The 23,473-nt window shown below is 40.3% G+C and overlaps 1 protein-coding gene across 1 annotated transcript; it reads left to right on the top strand.

Annotated features, from left to right (window-relative positions):
• The first annotated feature begins 14,896 nt into the window (after nucleotides 1-14,896).
• On the top strand, nucleotides 14,897-16,610 carry LOC126618727 (phloretin 4'-O-glucosyltransferase-like). Its single transcript, XM_050286873.1, has one exon. It carries the CDS (start codon nucleotides 15,078-15,080, stop codon nucleotides 16,500-16,502), a length of 1,425 nt encoding a protein of 474 aa, XP_050142830.1. The 5' UTR covers nucleotides 14,897-15,077; the 3' UTR covers nucleotides 16,503-16,610.
• The last annotated feature ends 6,863 nt before the right edge of the window (nucleotides 16,611-23,473 follow it).

Genomic DNA, 23,473 nt, shown 5'->3' with positions numbered 1-23,473 from the left:
ATTCATCTTTCACCCTTCAAGGGATAACCGTAACCAACGCTAAGTGAATATGATATATTCCATAAGCGGCGGCACACCCATATCTGAATCTTCTAATAGGGCCATGAAAAACAGCAAACGAGCTTTAAGGCTAGGCCACCAAGTGTTTCACGTGGAAGACATCAAAGGAGGCAAGTATCAAAAGCCTAACTGGGATCCAATATGTTTCTACCCTGAGGAAGAAATAGGTATCATCTACCTTCACAACGACTTATTGATCGTGGAGGCTCACATACCCAACTTTTAAGTACGACGAATCCTGGTAGACACAGGGGTTTCGGTCAGTATCAGGTTTGTTAAAGCTTTCAGGGCACTTAATGTAGCTAAACATTTACTCAATCGCTCGATTTCTCCTCTGATAAGCTTCTCCGGTGATATCGTGCAACCTTTAGGGAGCATACACTTACCTTTCACCATTGGTACATACCCTCACACAGCTACCATTACCACTAACTTCTTGGTGGTTGATTGCCCAACGGCATACAATGTTATCTTTGGACGCACAAACATCAATGATCTCAAGGCTATGGTATCCACACATATGTTGTTGATGAAATTTCCAACCTCCTATGGCAATGCTTACATCAGAGGAGATCAATTTAGTGCATGGTCATGTTATAACACTTCGGTCAAGCAACATCACCTGCCTGTGCCCAAGGAAACCTTTTCTATACATGACCAAGTCATAAAGACTAGCCGGACGAAGCCAACTTGGATCTTCACGATAGCAACAGTCAACCCCGACGATCCTCGAGATGACTCTTTCACCCAGCAAACACAACCTGCTGAAGAGCTGGAGAAGGTTTCTATCTCAAAAGATTATCCAGATCGTATGGTGAAGATTGGCACCACCTTGTCACCACCCATTTAGTTGGCATTGATTTCTTTTTTGCAAGAGAACACTAAGGTCTTCGCCTGGTCATACGAGGACATGTCAGACATCTCTCCCAATATCATGTAATCGTTTGAGTATTAACCCTAAGAACAAGCTGGTGAGACATAAGCGAAGATCTTATGACATTGAACAATACGAAGCAATGAAGGCAGAAGTTGAAAACTCAAAGGCATAGGCTTTATCAGTCAATTACCCAACATGGGTAGCAAATGTGGTCCTTGTTAAGAAAAATCCAAAAGGCCTGGTGGAGAATGTGTGTCGACTACACTGACCTAAACAAATGATGCTTGAAGGATAGCTTTCCTCTTCCTCTCATTGACAGACTTATAGACTCTACGGTAGGGTGTGAACTCCTGAACTTCATGGATGCTTACTGAGGATACAATCAAATCCTCATGAACCCTTCAGACCAAGAACATAGCTTTCACTATTGACAGGGGACTATATTGCTATAAAGTCATGTCATTCGGCCTAAAGAATGCAGGGAAGACTTTTCATAGACTAGTCAATTCGATGTTCGCCGAACAGATTGGGAAGAGCATGGAAGTTTACATTGATGATATGTTAGTCAAGAGTAAACATGCTGACCAACACATCACCAACCTATTTGAAACTTTCACCATTCTGAAGAGGTATCGAATGAGGTTGAACCCCAACGAATGTGCTTTTGGCGTAGGCTCTGGCAAATTCTTAGGCTTCATGATTAGCCAACGAGGCATTAAAGCTATCCCAAGAACATCAAAGCAATCCTCAACATGAAGGAACCGATAACTTCAAAATACATCTAGAGCCTTACTGATAAGGTGGTAGCCTTAACCAGGTTCATCTCTAAGGCCACTGACAGATGTGCTCATTTCTTCAAAGCACTTAAGGGAATTAAGAAGCACATTACATGGACTGATGAATGTGCTGAGGCATTCAAGAACCTCAAGGACTACATGAGTAAAGCTCATCTGCTCTCCAAACCTGAGGTTAGTGACACTCTCATTATCTATCTATCGGTATCGGCTTCAGTAGTAAGTTCTGTTCTCATTTGAAATGATGGTAATGTCGAACAGTATGTCTACTACGCTAGCAAGACCTTACAAGATACGGAGACACGATACTTCAACATTGAGAAATTGGCTCTAACATTGGTCATGTCTACTCAAAAACTTCACCTTTACTTCCAAGCACACTCCATCATCGTGCTTACCAATCATCATCTTCGACAGATACTTCAAAGTCTTGACACTTCGGGGCAAATGATCAAATGGGCGATAGCATTGAGTGAGTTTAACATCTCCTACCAACCAAAGCTAGCTGAGAAGAGCCAACCAGTGGTAGACTTCATCGCCGACTTCACATATCCAATTGACATTGCTTCTACGCCTAAAGCGGTGGCTTTGTTACCCTCGAAAGCTCATAAAATAGAACCAACAACCCTAGCATGGAGTCTATATGTTGATGGCTCGTCCAACCAACATGGTTGTGGAGCAGGACTAGTCCTTACTACCTTGACAAAGTGGCGATGGAGTATGCTCTTCGTTTCAAATTCAAGGCGTCGAACAACGAGGCCGAATATGAATCTCTCTTAGCAGGCTTACGTTTGGCCAAACACCTCGAGGTTAATTGATATCTTCAGTGACTCCCAATTGGTAGTTAACCAAGTCACCAACACCTTTGACGTTAAGGATAGCTCAATGGCAGCATATCTTGAACAAACACAACTGTTGCTTAAGCACTTCCACTACCAGATCACCGAAGTTCCTTGAGCGATAAACAGTCATGCAGACACTTTGGCTCGCCTCGCCTCAGCAGTGGAAGACAAAATTAGGAGAAAAATTCAGGTCGAATTGTTGGCAGCACCAAGCACCATGGCCGCAGAAGTGTGCAACTTACAATAAAGGGATAGTTGGATTACCCCGATTTATAAATTCCTTGCGTATGGCACCTTCCCAAATGATCAAGTCCAAGCTAAGCAGATTCAATACAAAGCTACCCGTTACTTGATCATAAATGACCAACTCATACAAGCGGGGTTTTAACCTACTATACCTAAGATGCCTTACATCTGCGAAGGCGGAAATTGTCCTTAGGGAAATACATAAAGGAGTCTGCGGAGATCATGCTGGATCTCGATCCCTAAAACACAAGGCTTTTCGCCAAGGATATTACTGGTCAACACTCCACCAAGATGCCATCAAAATATTCCGCTCATGTGATAAGTGTCAATGTTACGCAACCATTCCTCACTCCTTTCCCGAGCCGCTCACTCCTATAATCAGCCCTTGGCCCTTCGCTCAATGAGGACTTGATTTGATCAGCCTAATGCCTGCAGGGAAGGGCAAGGTCTGCTATGCAATCATTGCAGTTAACTACTTCACAAAGTGGGTCGAAGTAGAACCCTTGGTAACTATTACTGAGGCAAAAATAAAAGACTTCGTATGGAATAACCTCCTTTGCAGATTCGACATTCCTAATGTGATAATCACTGACACCGGGCAACAGTTTGACAACAATAAGTTCATGATGTTCTGCTCTAAGTTCAACATCAACTTATGTTTTGCCTCCCCAGCTCATCCCTAGTCTAATAGACAAGTTGAAGCCATCAACAAAATAATCAAGCGAACTTTGAAAACCAGCTTGGACAAGGCTAAAGGTTGTTGGCCAGAATATGTACCCCAAGTTCTTTAGTCATACTGTATTTCGTATCGAATGTCAACAGGAGAAACCCCATTCTCACTTGCCTTTGGTACAGAGGCAGTTGTCTCAGTTGAGCTTGAGCAAGAATGTTCCGAGTCCAGAACTACGTGCAAAGCAAAAATGACAAACAACTTACCCTCAACTTAGATCTAGTCGAGGAACACAAAAACCAGGCTCACTTGAGGAATGTCGCCTACAAGCAGCGCATCTCCAACTACTATAACTCAAGGGTCAAACCTCGTTCTTTCAAAGTGGGGGACTGGGTATTGAAGAAAATATTACTCTGAGACAGAGTCTCGAGTGAAGGAACACTTAGTCCAAACTAGGATAAACCATTTGAAGTTGTTGGCATCAGTCGCCTTGGCTCCTACAAGCTTATAAGCTCCGATGGCAAGATCCTTGGCCATCCATGGAACGCTGATCACTTGAAGTACTATTACAAGTAAACTCACATTGTACAAGTGTTAAGCTTCAGCTGTTCGACATCCTATGTAACGAAGACCATTTGGCATGAATTCAACAAAGAGGTGATTTAGACAACTCAATCCTAATCCTCTTACATTCCTAGCAATGAAAACACTCAGGTTCAAAGCTTCAACATGAATGCTCCCAACAGGAAATAAAGTCTAAGTATATTTCAACAAGACTATACAAATAAACGAACAGCTCCACAATATATTCATTCAATTTTACCCAAGTTATGGCTTATATCCAAACAAAGGATTTGCTCAAACATAGCCAGGCATTCATCAATGATAGTACAAATACTTGGTAATTAACATCAAACTATATGGCACAAAGTCGTAAGCATCTATAAATAAAAAGCTCTCAGGCTTACAACATGGCACATGCCATACAAGCAACAAACTAGTACATATAGAGTACATGGCACGTGCCACACAAACAACAAACTAGTATATCCAGAGTATATGGCACATGCTACATAAACAACAAACTAGTACATCCAGAGTACATGGCATATGTCACACAAACAACAAACTCGTACATCCAGAGTACATGCATAAAAAGAGGGCACTACGAGTCATCCTTATCTGAGGCCGAACCCTTGACAATATCACTCTACGTTTCAACCCCATCGCCATCACCACTTTCTTCAGCATCTCCATGACCATCCTCCCTCTCCTGAGACTACTCACCGATACTAGCCTCATTATCAGAGTCATCATCACTACTAAGATCAACTGCGAGGACGAAGGTGTCACCTTTTTGTCGATACTCATCCATCTCATCACAGTACTTTCGAATAATGCTTCCATTGTCATAACGCTCAAGGACGACCATCCATTTCCTTTTTGTCAAAATTAGCCGCTTGGATGGAATGAGGTCTAAAGGTATCGTGAAAGGCCTGGGAACCTAAGAACTCATGCACGGCAGCATCCCTCTCAGTTATGATACTCCTCTTCAGCCCAGAAACCTCAACCAAGGCACTATCCAACTCCCTTTTAACCTTGGAAACCTCAAGGATGGTTGTCTCCAACTGTTCTTTAGTCGCTTCCAATTGTTTCTTGAGCCTCACGTTCTCACGTTCTCACCATTCCGCCTCTTCAAACTCTCAAAGTTTTGATCCTTAAGGCGGATAGCATCAACCAAAGCTTTGCACGTTTTTCTGGCGTCATTCACAAGCTGCTTATTCTCTTTAAACTTTGCCTTGTATCGCTCGACCTCTCGTAATCTGTCATCGTACTCGGTCATGACCTATATGACAAGATGATCGTCACTATCAGGAAAACGAGGGGAGAAAGTAAAGAAATGACAGAGTAACACTTACATAAGAAGATAGCCTCATCATCCGGTCACGATCTGATTCATTCGCATTTAGCGGCTCGCCAAGCTCATTAACAGTGGATCAACGTCCTACCAGGCAATTATTAATATACCTAAAACTACTTGGCTACATGGCAACCTTCAAGTCCTTCCAATGAATGCTGCCAACCTCTTGCTTATACTTTCTCTTACGGCTGAAGTTAGGGTCACCTTCTTGGTCAGCAGACTCCATGGTTGGAGGAAAGATAGGATTGATGGTAGGAAGAGGAGGCAACAATTGTCTTTTCTCCTCTACAACTATGGCAGTAGCACACCCGATGACCTCAGCTTCAGCCTTCTTTGAGGTAGCAATCTTGATGACCTCCTCTTGCGACTTAGGTTTAGGGGCTGGCCTCACCCGATGCTTACGAGCTCCCTTGTGAAACAAAATGTCGTCTACGAGAATTAACATGGGTGTTTTCCCTTTCTTGGCGCCAGTTTCCCCTTTCTTGCCCACTTTCTCCACTGAATAAGAACAATCAAAGTAAGGAATGCAACTTTGTAAAAGAAAAAATGAGTGAAATAAAAGATACAACTTACTTGCTCGTCTCTGGCACTCCGACACTAGGGTCTGGAAACCGTACTTTCGAAATAAGGGTCGTAGTTTACCTAAATGTCTATCCTCTTTGGGCACCCTCAACACATTCTCTACATCAGTTAGCTCCCGGTCGAACAGCTTGATGGTCCTTCGCGTCACTACACGAAAAAAAATGTTAGAAGCAAGAGAAAATCACAACAAACAGCAAATAATGCAAACAATGGATACAGTACAACCTACAGTCTGGAAGTGAGTAGGAACACGTCGCTCAGGTGTGACACCCTTAGCATACTCCCAATCATTATAAAGAAAGCACCAACAGTTTAACAAGTGCAGTACGCCTTTTTCTTACCAAAGACAATATGCTCTCTCTCACTCCGACATGCATACTCGGCATACCCGGTGCATGCTTTCACCGGGCTCATCTTATAGCAGTAGCACCACTGATGAAAGGAAGGCTCACCTAATCCACATTCCATCCAAATAATATAAAACTCGATTAAGGTATCCCAAAAACCAGGGTAGAGTTGCCCAGGCGCATATCCAATGAAAGACAGCATCCATTGCTACCACGGGTGCAAAGGCAGCTTCACCCTTAAAGTCAATAATATATGGGTATAGAACATAACATTACCCTTGGGAGGTTCAGAGGATAATTCTTCATAATGCACCAAACGCATTCCTACACTACGGGGGATACTACATGACTGCCTTAGGGCCTTAAGCTGTTTTTCGCTATCTAACAATTTTTGCACTAAATGGTCTGTTGTGAACTCAGACGAAATATAGGTATGGCATTACAAACAACCCCTTCACCCACTGACATGAAGAAGGCTTGATAACTGTGAAGATCACCCAATCTCGACTTTTTTGTACATGACCCTAACAAATGCCCTGAAGACTCCAACATTGCAAGCTCAAACCTAGAGTTAGAGTTAAAGGAGCCCTTATCACTAGGACTTCCAGACTCTGACATCTGCAACAAACAGAAACAAACTCTATCACCACATGAAAAATCGAAATATAAGGAAGTTCCTAGGGCATGGAGAAAAGCTCAATCAGTTCATTATATTCTCAACCAAATACATGAACAGTCAAACAATTCAACAAGAATGAAAGCATGTGATCTACTGGAGAAGACTACCAACCTGAAGATGGTGCAAAGCAATTGCGGAATCCCTCTCAACTATAAGAGCACACTGTCTCTAAAAATCACTGCAAAATGAGCAAATGAAGACAATGAAAAGAGTGGAAACTTATCATTCTTATAGGGTTCAACATGGCCAAAGAAATTCAAAATTCAAAATTCAAACCATGAGAAAACCCCACATGGAAAGTCTTCAAACTTCCACACAAGCTAGGGAGTTTTCAAATTTCAAACTTACAGCACCCCCTCTCCCCCTCAAAAAAAAAAGAAAAAAAAAGGGAGGGGGATGAGGTGACATTAGCTTCATCAAAGGAGTTCAACCACAATTCTCAAAAGCTTCACACACTCTTGATCAAGACAGTGTGAAGCAAAACCAATTTATGGTGCCAACAAGAGCTTCATCAATGGAGGGCAACCACAATTCTCAAAAGCTTCACACACTCTTGATCAAGACAGTGTGAAGCAAAACCAATTTATGGTGCCAACAAGAGCTTCATCAAAGGAGTTCAACCATAATTCTCAAAAGCTTCACACACTCTTGATCAAGACAGTGTGAAGCAAAACCAATTCATGGTGCCAACAAGAGCTTCATCAATGAAGGGTAACTACAATTCTCAAAAGTTTCACACACTCTTAATCAAGACAGTGTGAAGCAAAACCAATTTATGGTGCTAACAAGAGCTTCATCAATGAAGGGCAACTACAATTCTCAAAAGTTTCACACACTCTTGATCAAGACAGTGTGAAGCAAAACCAATTTATGGTGCCAACAAAAGCTTCATCAATGGAGGGCAACTACAATTCTCAAAAGCTTCACACACTATTGATCAAGACAGTGTGAAGCAAAACCAATTTATGGTGCCAACAAAAGCTTCATCAAAGGATTTCAACCATAATTCTCAAAAGCTTTACACACTCTTGATCAAGATAGTGTGAAGCAAAGCCAATTTATGGTGCCAACAAAAGCTTCATCAATGGAGTTCAACCATAATTCTCAAAAGCTTCACACACTCTTGATTAAGACAATGTGAAGCAAAACCAATTTATGATGCCAACAAAACTTCACCTACAAAAGCTTCAACTCCAAAGCTTCACCTACAAAGCTTCAACACAAAAGCTTCACCTACAAAGCTTTAACACAAAAGCTTCACCTACAAAGCTTTAACACAAAAGCTTCACCTACAAAGCTTCAACTCCAAAGCTTCACCTACAAAAGCTTCAACTCCAAAGCTTCAACTCCAAAGCTTCAACATAAAAGCTTCACCTACAAAGCTTCAACGCAAAAGCTTCAACTACAAAGCTTCAACTCCAAAGCTTCACCTACAAAAGCTTCAACTCCAAAGCTTCACCTACAAAGCTTCAACGCAAAAGCTTCACCTATAAAGCTTTAACTCCAAAGCTTCACCTACAAAAGCTTCAACTCCAAAGCTTCACCCACAAAGCTTCAAGTCCAAAGCTTCACCTATAAAAGCTTCAACTTCAAAGCTTCACCTACAAAGCTTCAACACACAAACTTCACCTACAAAGCTTCAACTACAAATGCCAAAAGCTTCACACACTTTTGATCAAGATAATGTGAAGCAAAATCAATTTATGATACCCAACAAAGCTTCAACCTCAAAGCTTCACCTACAAAGCATCACTTAAAAAGCTTAAATATATATATATATATATATATTCAGAAATTTGTAAATTCAAAAATTCAAAAAGAAAAAAAAAGGGCCTAGGCCTCATCTTCTTTGGGCCTAACAACTTTCATAACAAATATATATGAATGAGGAGTTTTGGGCTACCACTTAGAAAGGAAAACAGTGAAGTTTTGTTACTTTGGAAACTTGACTACTAGCAAGACACCTTCTACGTCAACTCCCTCGACCGGAGACTTGGGGGACTCCTACCATATGCTACTACACCTTGGTACTTAGAAGGTTCACGACTACTCAGTAACTTGGATCTTTCATGTCTCTAACCAAGAAGTTTTCCTCACTCAAGAAATTAAGGGAGTACTACTTCAACCTACATGCTTCACTCACAAAGCTTCAACATACAAGCTTCAACAAAAGAAAAAATTCAAAGAACTTAGTTAAGAAGGCTTTGGTGTATTTAACACAATACGTTGAAAAGAAGCAAAGTTTATTTACTGTTATCTCCGATAAGTTACAAATATGTACATATACATGAATCAAAATAAACAAACAAGAGGGAGCCTTCACAAAAGTTGCTCAAGAAAAGTCTCTGCAGTCGGCAGAGCCCCTGAAAGAGAAGGTACCAGAGGGTGATCATTCGGAGACTCAGTACTGGGCAGAACCCCAGAAGTAGGAGGCATGGGAGGTTGATCATTTGGAGCTTCATTAAGCGGTACAGCCCCATAAGACGGAAGCACTAAATGTCTTTGGAACAAACCCACAAACCTCTGATGATCAAGTAAAATCTGACCATCATATTCCTGCAGCTAGTCAAGCTTCCTCTTCATGTTTGTAGCATAGTCATGTGCGAGCCTATGCTACTGTTTATTCTCATGATTGAGCCATTTAATCTCCTGTTTGAGACTAATCACTTCAACCGCCAATGATTCAACTTGGCGGGTTTGAGCAAATAGGCGTTAGGTCATATTAGACACAGAACCTGCACACTGAACACTGAAAGCCAGAGAATCCCTAACAGCCAACTCATTAGACCGTTTGGAAAGTACTATGTTATCTTTGGGAGTGAGAAGGTTCTTGGCCATCACCACAGCTTTCATCTCATTCTTCATCACAGAGTCCCCAACGGTAAGAGGACCAGTAGGGGATAAGAAGGATAAGCGCCATTTATTGTCTTGAGGAGGCATGGCTGCCTCTTCACCAAAGTTCAAGTCAAAACGACGGTCAAATGGGCCAGACATTTTCAGAAATGATGAAGGAGAAATGAGGTCCAATAAATCTCTGAAGTACGAAAATAAGGGAAAAATTCCTACAAGCAATAACTCTCTGAACGTACTTCTTGCACACAATTGGTGCCCCTATAAACGAAAGGGCAGCAGGGCTGTTTGTTCAAAAATTGAAAAGGCACCACTCTCCGGATTTCGAGAAGCAGATTTTCCTAGGTAAAATATGTCGACAATCCCCACACGCAACATCAACTCCTTAGGTACCACATATAACTTTGCCAAAGATCTCTGACAAAGTTTAGACACATAAATTTTGAAGGTCCAGCTACCCTACCATTACCCACAAGGGTAAAAGAACAACACCACTGATTGATAAATGGGTAGTCCCTATATGTGTCAACCTCTGTGCTCCGTGGCAAGGCAGACTGGCAAAAATGCCTAACATTTACCCACATCGAGAAAACACTCCCAATAGGATTACTTGCTCTAAAATCGAAGAGGCACCGCTCTCCGAATCTCGAGAGCCAAACTCCCACCAGGATTACTTTCTCAAAAATCGAAAAGGCACCGCTCTTCGAATCTCTGGCTCACCGCTCTCCGAATCTCGAGAGCCAGACTCCCACTAGGATTGCTTTCTCAAAAATCAAAAAGTCACCGTTATTCGAATCTCGAAAGCCAGACTCATAACAGGATTGCTTTCTCAAAAATTGAAGAGGCACCGCTCTCTAAATCTCGAGAGCCAGATCCCCAATATGATTGCTTGTTCAAAAATCAAAGAGACAACACTCTCTGAATCTCGAAAGTCAGATCCCCAACATGATTGCTTGTTCGAAAATCGAAAAGACACCACTCTTCAAACTTCGAGAGCCAGATTTCCTTGGATAAAATTTATCTGCAATCTTCACACTCAACATCAGATTTCCAGATACCACAGACCACTTTTTCAAAGTGCTCTGACAAAGTTAAAACATGTGAATCTTGCAACTCCCACTACATTGCTATAACCGAGAAGGATAAATGAACAACGTTACTACTCGCTGTTGGGACAATCCCTATATATGCCGACCTTCATCATCCACAGCCAGGCAGACCTGCAAATAAAAAAAAATGCTCAACTTTTCTTCACATCCGAGAGGACACTCTCAGCACAGTCTCTCGATATACTCAGCTTCATTTCCCCCTGATAATACCTCTGTAAATAAACTATACCAGAGCAAGAGTATCTCATATCATCAGAGTTAAAAGCAAGAGTATCTCATATCATGCTTTTTCCCTGCCTTTCCATTTGCCCTTGCTCTTACCTGCAAGACAAGGAGAAAGAAAGCAATCAGTTGGAACCTGAAATCAAACTTCCGATCTAGAACTGATTGCTTGGAACCTTTGCCTAGTTGCTCACCTAGCATTGCTCTTGAGTACTCATCCTCAACTATTGTCAAGGTCGCGAATTTTTTCGGAAAATACCTTAGAACAGTTGATACAATATTGGCTCTTTACACGAAAGTTGCCAAGCATGGATGAGTCACTGAGAAGTAGTACTCTGAAGGACCATTCAAATGCAAAGGTTGCATACCACTTTTGCGATGCAAAAGATTGGAGTAGAAGGTTCAATGATGAGCTGGAATAGATCACTATAGCACGACCCCCTGCAGAACCGCATAATCCAGACGGAGGAGTTTAAGTCAAATCTAAGCTCGATATCGTTGCCCTATCCGAATAGCTCAAGAAGCTTCAACAGCCTTTCGCTGACATCGTCGCCAAAGAGCAAAGCCTCGCCATGCCACATCCACTACTTTGTCAACAGTAAGGGTATCCCATATCATCAGGGTTGAATGTACTCTAGATTTGATAAACTTGTTTTGACCCTCAAATTCTTGAGTCGGCCTTATACTCTAGAGGAAACAAGAAAACCCTCTAACTAGTTCAAGAATAAGCATGTGGAAAGTTACTTCTTCAAAAGCAAAAGTATCTCATATTATTTCTTCTCCTTTTTCTTCTCTTTATCCTTTTTACTGCCTGCAAGATAGGGAGAATGAGAACAATCAGCCAGAACTCGAAATCAAACTCCTGATCTGGGACTGATTGCTTAGAACTCTAATTGCTTACCTTGTCTGTCACCTCTTTAGGCAGATCTCCTAGCTCGGCGACTTGGGGGACTCCTACTACATGGTTTGTATCGCGCTTGACCAAGTCTGAAACTACAAGTAAGCTTCAAGTGAAATTAATACATTACCTTGTGCATCTCCACCTGTTAAAGATACCACCCTTGGATGGAGGAAAAATACTTCCAGAGAAGATGCCACATCTATCTATGAGACAAATAAGGAAAATGAAAACGATACCACACTTCAGTGCTTAGAAGTTTCGTGATTACTCAGCTGCTTGGATCTTGCAAGTCCCCAACCGAGGAGTTTCCCTCACTCGAGAACTTAGGGGAGCACTGTTTGTACCATACTTGACCAATCCCGAAACTACCGAGTACCGGTCAACGTTATACCGTCAACGACCCAGAAGAGTTTCCCTCCAACCAGGAGACACATCCGAAGCCAATCATAGCGCAACACGTGTCAACATCAGAAGCCAATCACAACACGACACGTGTCAATGTCAAAACAAAGCTAGAAACTCTCTTCTATAAAAGGAGATCATTCTCCCACAATATTTCCTAATGTCATTTGTACTAAATCATTCACTAGTACTCACTAAATGAGAGCTTGAACCTATGTACTTGTGTAAACCTTTCACAATTAATGAGAACTCCTCTACTCTGTGGATGTAGCCAATCTGGGTGAACCGCGTACATCTTGTGTTTGCTTCTCTGTCTCTATCCATTTACATACTTATCTACACTAGTGATCGGAGCAATCTAGTGAAGGTCACAAACTTAACACTTTCTGTTGTACCAAAGTCCCCACTGATTTTGTGCATCAACAACGCACATAATGTGTGTATTCAACAAGTTTCTTACAATTTATTAAAAAAATAAAATACAAAATGAAAGTCATCTATTTTCTGTCTAAGTGAATCGCAACCTAGGATGGTCTAGACAAGTTAGGCAGGTGCCTAGGTGGTTTGGGCGGGCACCTTAGCAGGTCCAAGCATCCTTTCTTAATTTTCAAATGCCTAAGTATTAATCGGGACGGTGACTAGCCGCCTAGCATCTAGGCGGCGCTAGACGGGGATTTTTAGAATAGTGCCTCAGCGGCGAGGTGGCACACCCACATCAACCACAAAAAGGACGTAGTTAATTCTTAGTTACTTGGCATGCACGTCACGTAAGTTTGATAATTTTTAGAATCAACAGCAATACAAGAAAAGGGAGCAATAGCCACAAAGCAAGCGTGTTGTTGCTAGAGTAGCTATTACTAAAATCGTGACAACGGTCATGCCACACTTTTTGTACTTTTTGGCATGCTCACCTCTCCTATAAATATGTCATCAATCGTTGTTATCAAACGAAAGTTAGTGTGATGCAGCTAGACCAATCAATTTTAGTGTGATGCAGCTAGACCAATCAAATTCGGCATATGATAAACGGGGCCCTAGGCCCTTAACTGGAGAAATCACAAATTTGTATGTGTGTTTTAATCAGTTTGTGGTTACCAAATTCGCTCGTCTCTCTGACCACGTCAAACCTACTAGTCCAGGTTATGTACTATGAACTTTATGAGAAATAGAAAGTGAATTCATGCACTCATCATGCATGCTTGACTGAAGTCAATACTACAACCATCTAGCTTAATTAGGGAAGTTAGTCTGACTAGGAATCTTACCAGGATTAAGAATTTAGGATAATGTACTTATAAGATGAAAGATATCTAAAGCAATAGATTATATAAAATACAGTATGAGTCCCACGGTTGAGGTATTTCATATTCCATTTCACCAAAATTATTTGGTTGCTTATTATTTTGCGCTTCATATCGCCTTGTCAAATTATAAAAAATAGGGGATGAAGATCAACTTCCAGCAATATCGATATTGTCTCAAACTTGTTAATTAGCACTTGCACAGTTTAATGTGTGAGGTTTTTATCACAAAAAAATCTCAATATTAATTGGAGTAAAATTATGATATTTAAACTCTTATTTTCTCCTTCATTGTGTCGATGTAATAACATATTTCAACACGCCTCCTTTCGGCTTAGGACCACAAAAAACAAATTTGGTCCTTTTAGTTTTAGGGTGCGGAAGCGTGCCACCATCAGATCGTGTCTTGGTCCTGAGTTTTTTTCTAGTATTGAGGACAAGACCTCAAGGTGAAGTTGCTCACATCTATGATGAACCGTATAGGCTCCTTAGTAGGAACCCAATTATTCATGGCCTCGCTGACGATTACGAAGCCTAACTTAACGAGGCCTAACATTATTCATGGTCAAGTTACTCACATGTGTATTTATCAGTTTTTCGGTGATAGATTAATATGTATATTATACCACATTAGATTGGATTTAGTCCATGTGATGTGCTACGAAGTTTAATGAAACCAATTTTAAAAAAGTAATGTTAGGTAAACTAATTTTTTAGACTAAATTTGTACATTATGTGAGGTGTAATTATAAAAAATAATCACGAAAATTAACGCTTAAGTAATAATCAAATCATCAACAATTACATCATATGATTTACAAAATATGATATAAATAAGAATAATGTTACACTTACCACATTTCGTATAATCTCTCAAAAGATAGGGTCCACAAGAACATGTGGATCTCATCATTATTATAAAAATGATACAAATGATGGTATAAATATGTAGTGAGAGTATTATTACCCATAATATTATATGCATGCATCGAGATGACCACAAATTACAATTGTCCTTCTCATCTTTGCTTTGTCTCCAGCGCCTTCAATTCGTCAGCACAAACGTAACATTTCTGCCCCCAAGCCCCTATTTAAGCCTTACCATCCTCTCACCGCATTCCCCACCTTGAATACGTACTCCCACAAGAATTTCAACTTCACTAAGCTAATAAGCCCACAGCACCAAATTTTCCACCAGTAAACTAGGTACCTACTTATTCTACTTCCAACAACTCCACGCTCCACCGCGCACCTCCGCAATCGCATACGCTGCCATGGTGCAACACCGCTTTCTACTTGTCACATATCCGGCTCAAGGCCACATCAACCCTTCCCTCCAATTCGCCAAGCGCCTTATCAACACTACAGGTGCGCACGTCACCTTCGTTACCAGTTTCTCAGCCCATCATCGCATAGGCAATGGCTCAATTCCAGATGGATTGACTTATGCGCCCTTCTCTGATGGGTACGACGACGGGTTTAAGCCCGGCGACAACATCGACCACTACTGGTCGGAGTTGCGGCGCCGCGGAGCACAAGCCATCACCGACCTTGTAGTCTCAAGTGCAAACGAGGGTCACCCTTATACTTGCCTAGTCTACACAATACTTCTCCCTTGGGCCGCGGACGTGGCACATGAACTTCACCTCCCAAATGTGCTGCTTTGGATTCAACCAGCCACGGTTTTCGACATCTACTACTATTACTTTAACGGGTACAAAGATCTCATCCGGGATAATACTAGTTCTGGTACGAACGATGCCCTTCCATGTGCAATAGAGTTACCAGGTTTGCCATTATCTCTTACAAGCCAAGACCTTCCCTCCTTCATGGTGGATACAAATCCGTACACTTTCGTCCTCCCGTTGCTTCAAGAACATATGGATCTGCTGGAGAGAGAAACCCACCCGACCATTCTAGTGAACACGTTCGATGCACTAGAGCCGGAAGCCTTAAAAGCAATTGAAAAGTACAATTTGATTGGAGTCGGGCCATTGATTCCGACCACTTTCTTGGACGGCAAGGATCCATCGGACAAGTCATCTGGAGGCGATCTTTTCCAAAAATCAAAGGACTCTCCGTACCTGGAGTGGCTGAACTTGAAGCCGGAAGGGTCGGTGATTTATGTGTCCTTCGGAAGCATTTCTGTGTTGGAAAAGGCCCAAATGGAGGAAATCGCCAAAGGGTTGTTGGATTGCGGCCGTCCGTTCTTGTGGGTTATTAGAGAAAAAGTCGATAAGAAGGGAGACGATAATGAGTCGAAGGAAGAAGAAGAGATGTTGAGTTGCAGAGAGGAATTGGAAAAGCTAGGGAGGATAGTGCCGTGGTGTAGTCAAGTGGAGGTTCTGTCAAGTCCTTCGTTGGGTTGCTTTGTGACACATTGTGGGTGGAATTCAAGTTTGGAAAGCATGGCTTCGGGGGTGCCAGTCGTGGCGTTTCCTCAGTGGACGGACCAAGGAACGAATGCCAAGTTGATAGAGGACGCTTGGAAGACAGGAGTGAGGGTGACACCAAATGAGAAGGGGATTGTTACGGGTGAGGAGCTCAAAAGGTGTTTGGAGTTGGTCATGGGAAGTGGGGAGATTGGTGAAGAGATGAGAAGGAATGCTAAGAAATGGAAAGATTTGGCAAGAGAGGCTGTGAGTGAAGGTGGGTCTTCGGACAAGAATCTAAGGGCTTTCTTGGATCGGATAGATTGACGTTATCCTAACGAATGGCTATTCTTTTTTCTGTTTCTTGGTTTGGTAGTAGCTTTTATATCTTTATATATAAAGCCAATGGCTCGATGAATAGGATTTTTTTTGGTATCACAAGATTCATAAAAATTAATTGGATAGAAATGCCCCTCAAACAAAAAAACTTCAAAAACAACCCAAAATAATGCATTATGTTATAAATATTATGTGGATGGTCCACATGAATAGTTTGTTACTATTTATGCACAGTATGTTCACTATTCATTTGTGGAAAATTTGTAAAGTGAATAGTGCTTTATTTTGTTTATATAAAGAAAGAAGATGAGATGAGGAAGAGTGTTCACGAGAAAGAAAGAGAGAAGGAAGGAAGAGGAAGAGAGAGAAGGAAGAGGAAGAGAGAGAATAGAGGAAGATGAGAGGAGATAATAGAGAGAGTTATCTTTGTACTCCTATTATTTCAAATTATAATGAAAGCGCCACTGTTGTCCCGAGGACGTACTCCAGTCACACTGACTGTAGAGGAACATCGTAAATTTTGTGTCTTGTTTCATTTATTCCACTGCACCCACAGTCGATTTTACAACACGTTATCAGCACGAGAAGCTCTCATGTCAGTGGAAAGCACAACGCCACAAATCCTGTTCACCTCATTCAGCTGGAATCTCACAGATAAGAAACAATTTTCATTTCATCTTCAAATCTCAGTACAATTGATTTTCTTGAAGCAACTATATATATTGTTGTATGACTGTATATCATCCTTTGCAGAAGCAAAAGAGTACATACTCAAAATTCGTAAAGAATTTGACACCCATGTAAACAGCCTCTGAACTCCAACTTGCGGACCTCGGATTGAAATACTTTCTTCTTAAAAGTTGTTCGTCTGCTCAGTATCTACAACATAACAAAATTTCAGAAAATGTTAACGGTGCGATCGTCACAGATGTCTGAAATACCAAACCAGTTTCCAATTTCCGCAGAAAACTGGGCAGCCACCTTATGAGTACCAAAACTCCATTTTGGTAGCTCAAATCGAAATTGTTTCTTCACAAAAGTTGTTTGGTATCCTCTTATCCATATCATACTAAATTTTGAACTAAATCTAACGGTTTGATCTTCTCATAAGTTGCAGACACTCTTGACTCCAAAACTTATGGGAACCGTTTCGACTTTTTCGAAACTCACCGAAGGAGGAACACCAATTGGAACTTATTGTTACTATTATTTACTGAGTAACCAAAATGACTTCGAACTGTGAAATAATAAAAAAAAAAAAAGGGATGAAACAAAAGAAGTGGCAGACCAAGAAAATGAAAAAGCAAAACATGAGGACTTAATCATTGCATTTTCTGTTTTGGCATATTTATGTGCATGGTGTTGGTTTAAAGCCCATGTCACAAGTTCTACTTATTTAAAGCAATTTATTTACAGTGGGTAGAATTATTACCCTTTGCTTTAAAGCTTTGATATTTATGTGAATGGTGCTGAATTAAAGCCCTTGTCACAAGCTTTATTTACTTTACAGCAATTTATTTACCATGGACGGTTATACCGCCTATTGCTTTAAGTTTTGAAGGTGCTGAATTAAAGCCCTTATCACAGTATTTATTTACTTAAATGCAATTTATTCATTATGGCTGGAATTACCGCATATTGCTTTAATTTATTTATTGTACTTATCTTTTATTACAATGAGTATATATAGGACCTAAAGTTCCTTGATCAGATCAGAACCTGCAGTTTCTTGATCCTCATCATATAAAATGATTGGACCCGAAGTTCCATCATACAAAAGGATATGGCATGAAGTCCCTTGATCCTGAAGATCAGGACATGAAGTTCCTAGATGAGTACCGTAAGTTTGAAGTGCCGCAGTGCCTTAACTTAATTGTAATAAAAGCCATAAGAGTCTCACTTTACAGACTATTAAATAAGAACCAGAAGTTCCTCATGTCCATACTCAAAATGGTTTAGCAGAAGCATTTATTAAGTGGGTGAAATTGATTACCAACGCTCTGCTCATGAAAACGAAATTGCCAGTTTTCTACATGGGGATATGTTTACCGCATGGTTTGCAGACTGTCATTTTGATAAGACAATTTTCCTGCCATTAGGGGGAGAAAATAATATCGTTCCAGAAGAACGATGAGAAAATATCATTCCAAAAGAATGATGAGAAAAAACCGTTCCAGAAGAACGAAGAGAATTTGTCTTATTTTGATTCACGAAGCAATCAATGAGAAAATGAAATATGAATAATTGAATGATGCAACGAAAGTGATGAAATCATATATACTTACTGCAAATGTGCCTACAAGAATTGATGTCTCTGTTGGATAAAATAATGAGACAGTAAATGATTTATCTGTTGCACGCCTGAAGCGTGGCAGATTTTTAGACTCAAAAGGTTCAGTTATTCGAAAGAAGAATAATATGGCACTACTGAACTATTGCATTCCCGAAGCATAACTGTTGCATGCCAGAAGCATGACAGTCGCTGTATGGATACACGTCTCAGATATGACAATCCACAGACATGGGAATATTGATGTCTCATGCATGAAGCATGATTGACGTATAGGTTCTAAATGACTCAACTCTTGGAAGTGGAGATTAAAATCCAAACTCTATAACGCTCAAGAAGAGGTTATGATCCGCATTCTCTAAACTATGACTATCCTGGAAGAGATAGTGTAATGCCCTTGAAGAGGCAATGGATATCCAAAGAAATGAAAAGCTTTTATGCATGCGCATGCACATGAGAATATGGGATCACGGATTGATGATAACCAATGGTAATTTTGGTTTTTACAAGTAGCTACTAAATTCATCAATGAGCTGTGTTAATATTGAGTCACGTTCTTTTGTTCGTCGACAAAAGGAAAATTATTGGCCAAAATGGAGAAAGGCAATTCCATTACAATTTTGTAAGAACGTGGAAAAATGGACCTATATATTTGAATGTAATACAAATAGCCAAAAGATGTTGAACCAAGAAGATTATATATGGGCATTTGTAATATAGTGTAATACACTTACATGATATGACATAAGGTTGTAAACGAGTTCATATAAATGGAGAATTATATATGAAGGGTTGTGAGTCACCCACATCATATCTCCATAAGTAAATCCCTCAAATATACATGGGAGCAAATTGCTCTGTATAAATTCCAAAGGAAAATGTGTCATGAAGTGTAGAAAATCCCTGAAGGATTCAAATTGCTTGAAATAAGCCCCCGAAGGGTAAAGCATAAATTATGAACTCAATATCAATGGATGATATAAATTGCCTTAGTGAGTACTATCATTATGATATTGTTGCAACATACTAAAATCTCTTGCAAGAGTCAATGACATTAAATTAGAACTCTTGAAGAGTTGATGATATTAAATTGGGACTCCTGAAGAGTCTAGAAAAATTATAAAGTGTTGAAGGAATTATTGTCTCGAGCTGCAGATCGAACAATCTACCAACACGAATCTTATCCATGATATTTATGATATTAAAAGAACCATATGGATTGAAGATTATGAGTTGAATACTCATATGATGAAGACACTAAGAATAATCATTTATCTTCGTGAGGGTAAAGATAAATTAATATTTGGTCCAGAAGTACCACATCTTAGTGAAGTATATGCTTTATTGTATTTGGCACAATACATTGAATGAAATAAAGCTTATTTATTAATATCTCCAAGAAATTACAGATATATACATACACATGAGTTAAAACAAACAAACAGGATGGAGCCTTCACAAAGGTTACTCATGTGCAGCCTCAGTACTCGAAAGTACCCCAGAAGGGGGAGGCACTGGAGATTGATCATGTGGCACCCCAGTACTTAGCAAAACACCAGAAGGGGAAGGCATCAGTTGCTTTCGGAATCTAGCAACGAACCTCTGGTGATCACTTTGAATCCGACTTTCGGATTCTTGCAGTTGGACGAGCTTTCTTTTCATGCTCGTAGAGTAACTATTTGCAAGCACGTGTAACACCCTATTCTCGTGCTTGAGCCCTCTGATCTCTTGTTTAAGACTTGCCACCTCCGCCATCAATGATTCAACTTGGCGAGTTTGAGCAAGTAGGCGTTGGCCCATATTGGAAACAGAGCCAGCACACTGAACACTGAGAGTCAAAGAGTCTTGAACGGCCGACTCTTCAGACCGTTCTGAAAGGATCTTGTTATCCCTTGGAGGGAGAAGATTTCTAGCTACCACAGTAGCAGTTATGTTATTCTTCATCACAGAGTCCCCAACCGTAAGAAGACCATTCGAAGATAAGAAGGACGGACGCCATATATTATCATGACGCTGCTCGTCTGTATCACTCCTAAGACTCAAATCTAAGAAAATGTTAGATGGGCAAGTCATTTTTCAGAAATGATGAAGGAAAAACAGAGGTCAAATAAAATTTCAGAAGTGCAAGATAGAGGAAATTTCTACAGGCAGCAACTTTCTGAGCATACTCTTGAACACAATTGATGTCTCTATAAAAGAAAAGGCAGCAGAGCCACTCATTCAAAGATCGAAGAGGCACCGCTCTCCGAATTTCAAAAGCCAGATTTTCCTGAATAAAGTTCGTTGGCATTTTTCAGACGTAATCTCAGCTTTTTCAGATGTCGCGTGCAATTTTGTCAAAGATCTTTGACAAAGTTGAAAACGCGTAAATCTTACTGTTCTATTTACACCACAGTTGCTGACAAGAGTAAAAGCACAGCACCACACTTGCTATTGAGAAATCTCTATATATGTCGACCTCTGTTCTCCATAACAAGGCGGACCTGCAACACTGCAAGAATACCTAACTCTTCCTCATCTCCGAGAATGCATCTTCAACATAGCATCTCGAAATACTCAGTTTTCTTCCTCTCCGAGAATACCTCTTCAAACATGTCACACCAGAGCAAGATTATCACATATCTTCAGGGACCAGAGCAAGATTATCTCATATCATGCAATCTCCCTGTCCTTTCCTTTGTCCATGTTCTTGCCTGCAAAGACAAGGATAAAGAAAGCAATATGTCGGAACCTCCACTCAAACTCCCGATAAGGAACCGACTGCTTGGAACCTTTCCTGATTGCTTACCTAGTATTGCTCTCGAGTAGTCATCTTCAACTGTTGTTGGAGTTGGGTCCCCAGTCACCAAGAAGTGATGAACCATTCAAATGCAAGGGTTTGCATTCCACTCCTGCATCAGGGGACAAATCCTACAAGAGAAGATGCCACATATGCATGGGGGAAAACCAGGGAAAATACTACTGAAGCCAGGGGAGCAAGTAAGGAAAGTGAAAATGATACATTGAAGCATGTGGAGACAAGTGCAATGAACACGTGTTGATTCATCCCCAACTAAGCCGAAGAACACTTGTCACGTGAAGCTCCTCATGGTCCAATTTCATTCAAGATCAAGCTTCGAAGGTCCTTAAAGAAATTACAAGTCCGATTCAAGATCAAGTGTCCACCGCACTTAAAACAAATCTGCTACAGATCAAAGGAGTAAATTCAGACCTTTGGATGCAAGTCTAGCAGAAAGTCCTACAACCCAGTTCAAGAAAAAGCCTGTGGAAAGTTAACAACAAGTAAAGCAACTCTTTCAGCAACTCTTCTTACTAAGAGACTAAAGCAGAACGATCAACGATCAACCTAAATGATTTGAAATCAGGGGGAGATACTCATCAGGGGGAGCATTCAAAACAGATCAAGATTTTAACGAGTCAATCGAAGACTTGTGGCCATCCAAGGGGGAGTGTTATAAATATTATGTGGATGGTCCACATGAATAGTTTGTTACTATTTATGCACAGTATTTTCACTATTCATTTGTGGAAAATTTGTAAAGTGAATAGTGCTTTATTTTGTTTATATAAAGAAAGAAGATGAGATGAGGAAGAGTGTTCACGAGAAAGAAAGAGAGAAGGAAGGAAGAGGAAGAGAGAGAAGGAAGAGGAAGAGAAAGAATAGAGGAAGATGAGAGGAGATAATAGAGAGAGTTATCTTTGTACTCCTATTATTTCAAATTATAATGAAAGCGCCACTGCTGCCCCGAGGACGTACTCCAGTCACACTGACTGTAGAGGAACCTCGTAAATTTTGTGTCTTGTTTCATTTATTCCACTGCACCCACAGTCGATTTTACAACACATTAAATGTTGAAGAGGTATTATGTCATTTTAACAGTATTTTTTTAATAATTATTTTTTTGTATAATTTTTTTTAATAATTAGTACCTCACAATAGACTAGCAATAATGTGATTCAATCAGTTGTTCATTAAATATTATTTTCTCTATTTTTAAACATGTTCAAAACATCTTAAGAGGAGTTTAATGCCGGTTATAAAAAGTGTTTTTCTCACACGGATAATAATGTGATTAAATTAGTTATCAAATGATTTTTTTTAACAAACGATATTATCTACAATAAAAGGAAAGGGGTGAGCTTAGCCTCACAATGATCAAGCAATAATATGATTCAATCAATTGTTTATTAAATATTATTTTCTCTATTCTTAATCTAAATTCGTAGAGGCCGATTTTATTATGTGGATTCAGCTGCTTTAATTGGATTATGAGGTGGAGCATGATCTAAGATTATTTTCTTTATTTTTAATGTAATTCAATCAGTTGTTCATTAAATATTATTTTCTTTATTTTTAAACATGTTCAATGTCACATCCTGGCGCTGGCCCCCACCTCATCCTTGGCTCGACTTCGCCGTAGCATGATATTGTCCATTTTGGATCCCGACCATGCCCACGAGAACTTCCCAGTGGGTCACCCATCATGGGATTGCTCTCGCGCGAACTCGCTTAACTTCGGAGTTTCGATGGAACCCAAAGCCAGTGAGCTCCCAAAAGGCCTCGTGCTAGGTAGAGATGAGAATATACATATAAAACTTACATGATCCATTTCCCTGGGCGATGTGAGATGTTCCATTCAAACCATTTAAGAGGCATGTAATACAGTTA

Source organism: Malus sylvestris, chromosome 4 (genome assembly GCF_916048215.2).
Source record: "Malus sylvestris chromosome 4, drMalSylv7.2, whole genome shotgun sequence".
Classification (NCBI taxonomy): Eukaryota; Viridiplantae; Streptophyta; class Magnoliopsida; order Rosales; family Rosaceae; genus Malus; species Malus sylvestris.
The sequence above is the reverse complement of the archived record's forward strand: the minus strand, read 5'-3'. Positions and strand labels throughout refer to the sequence as shown.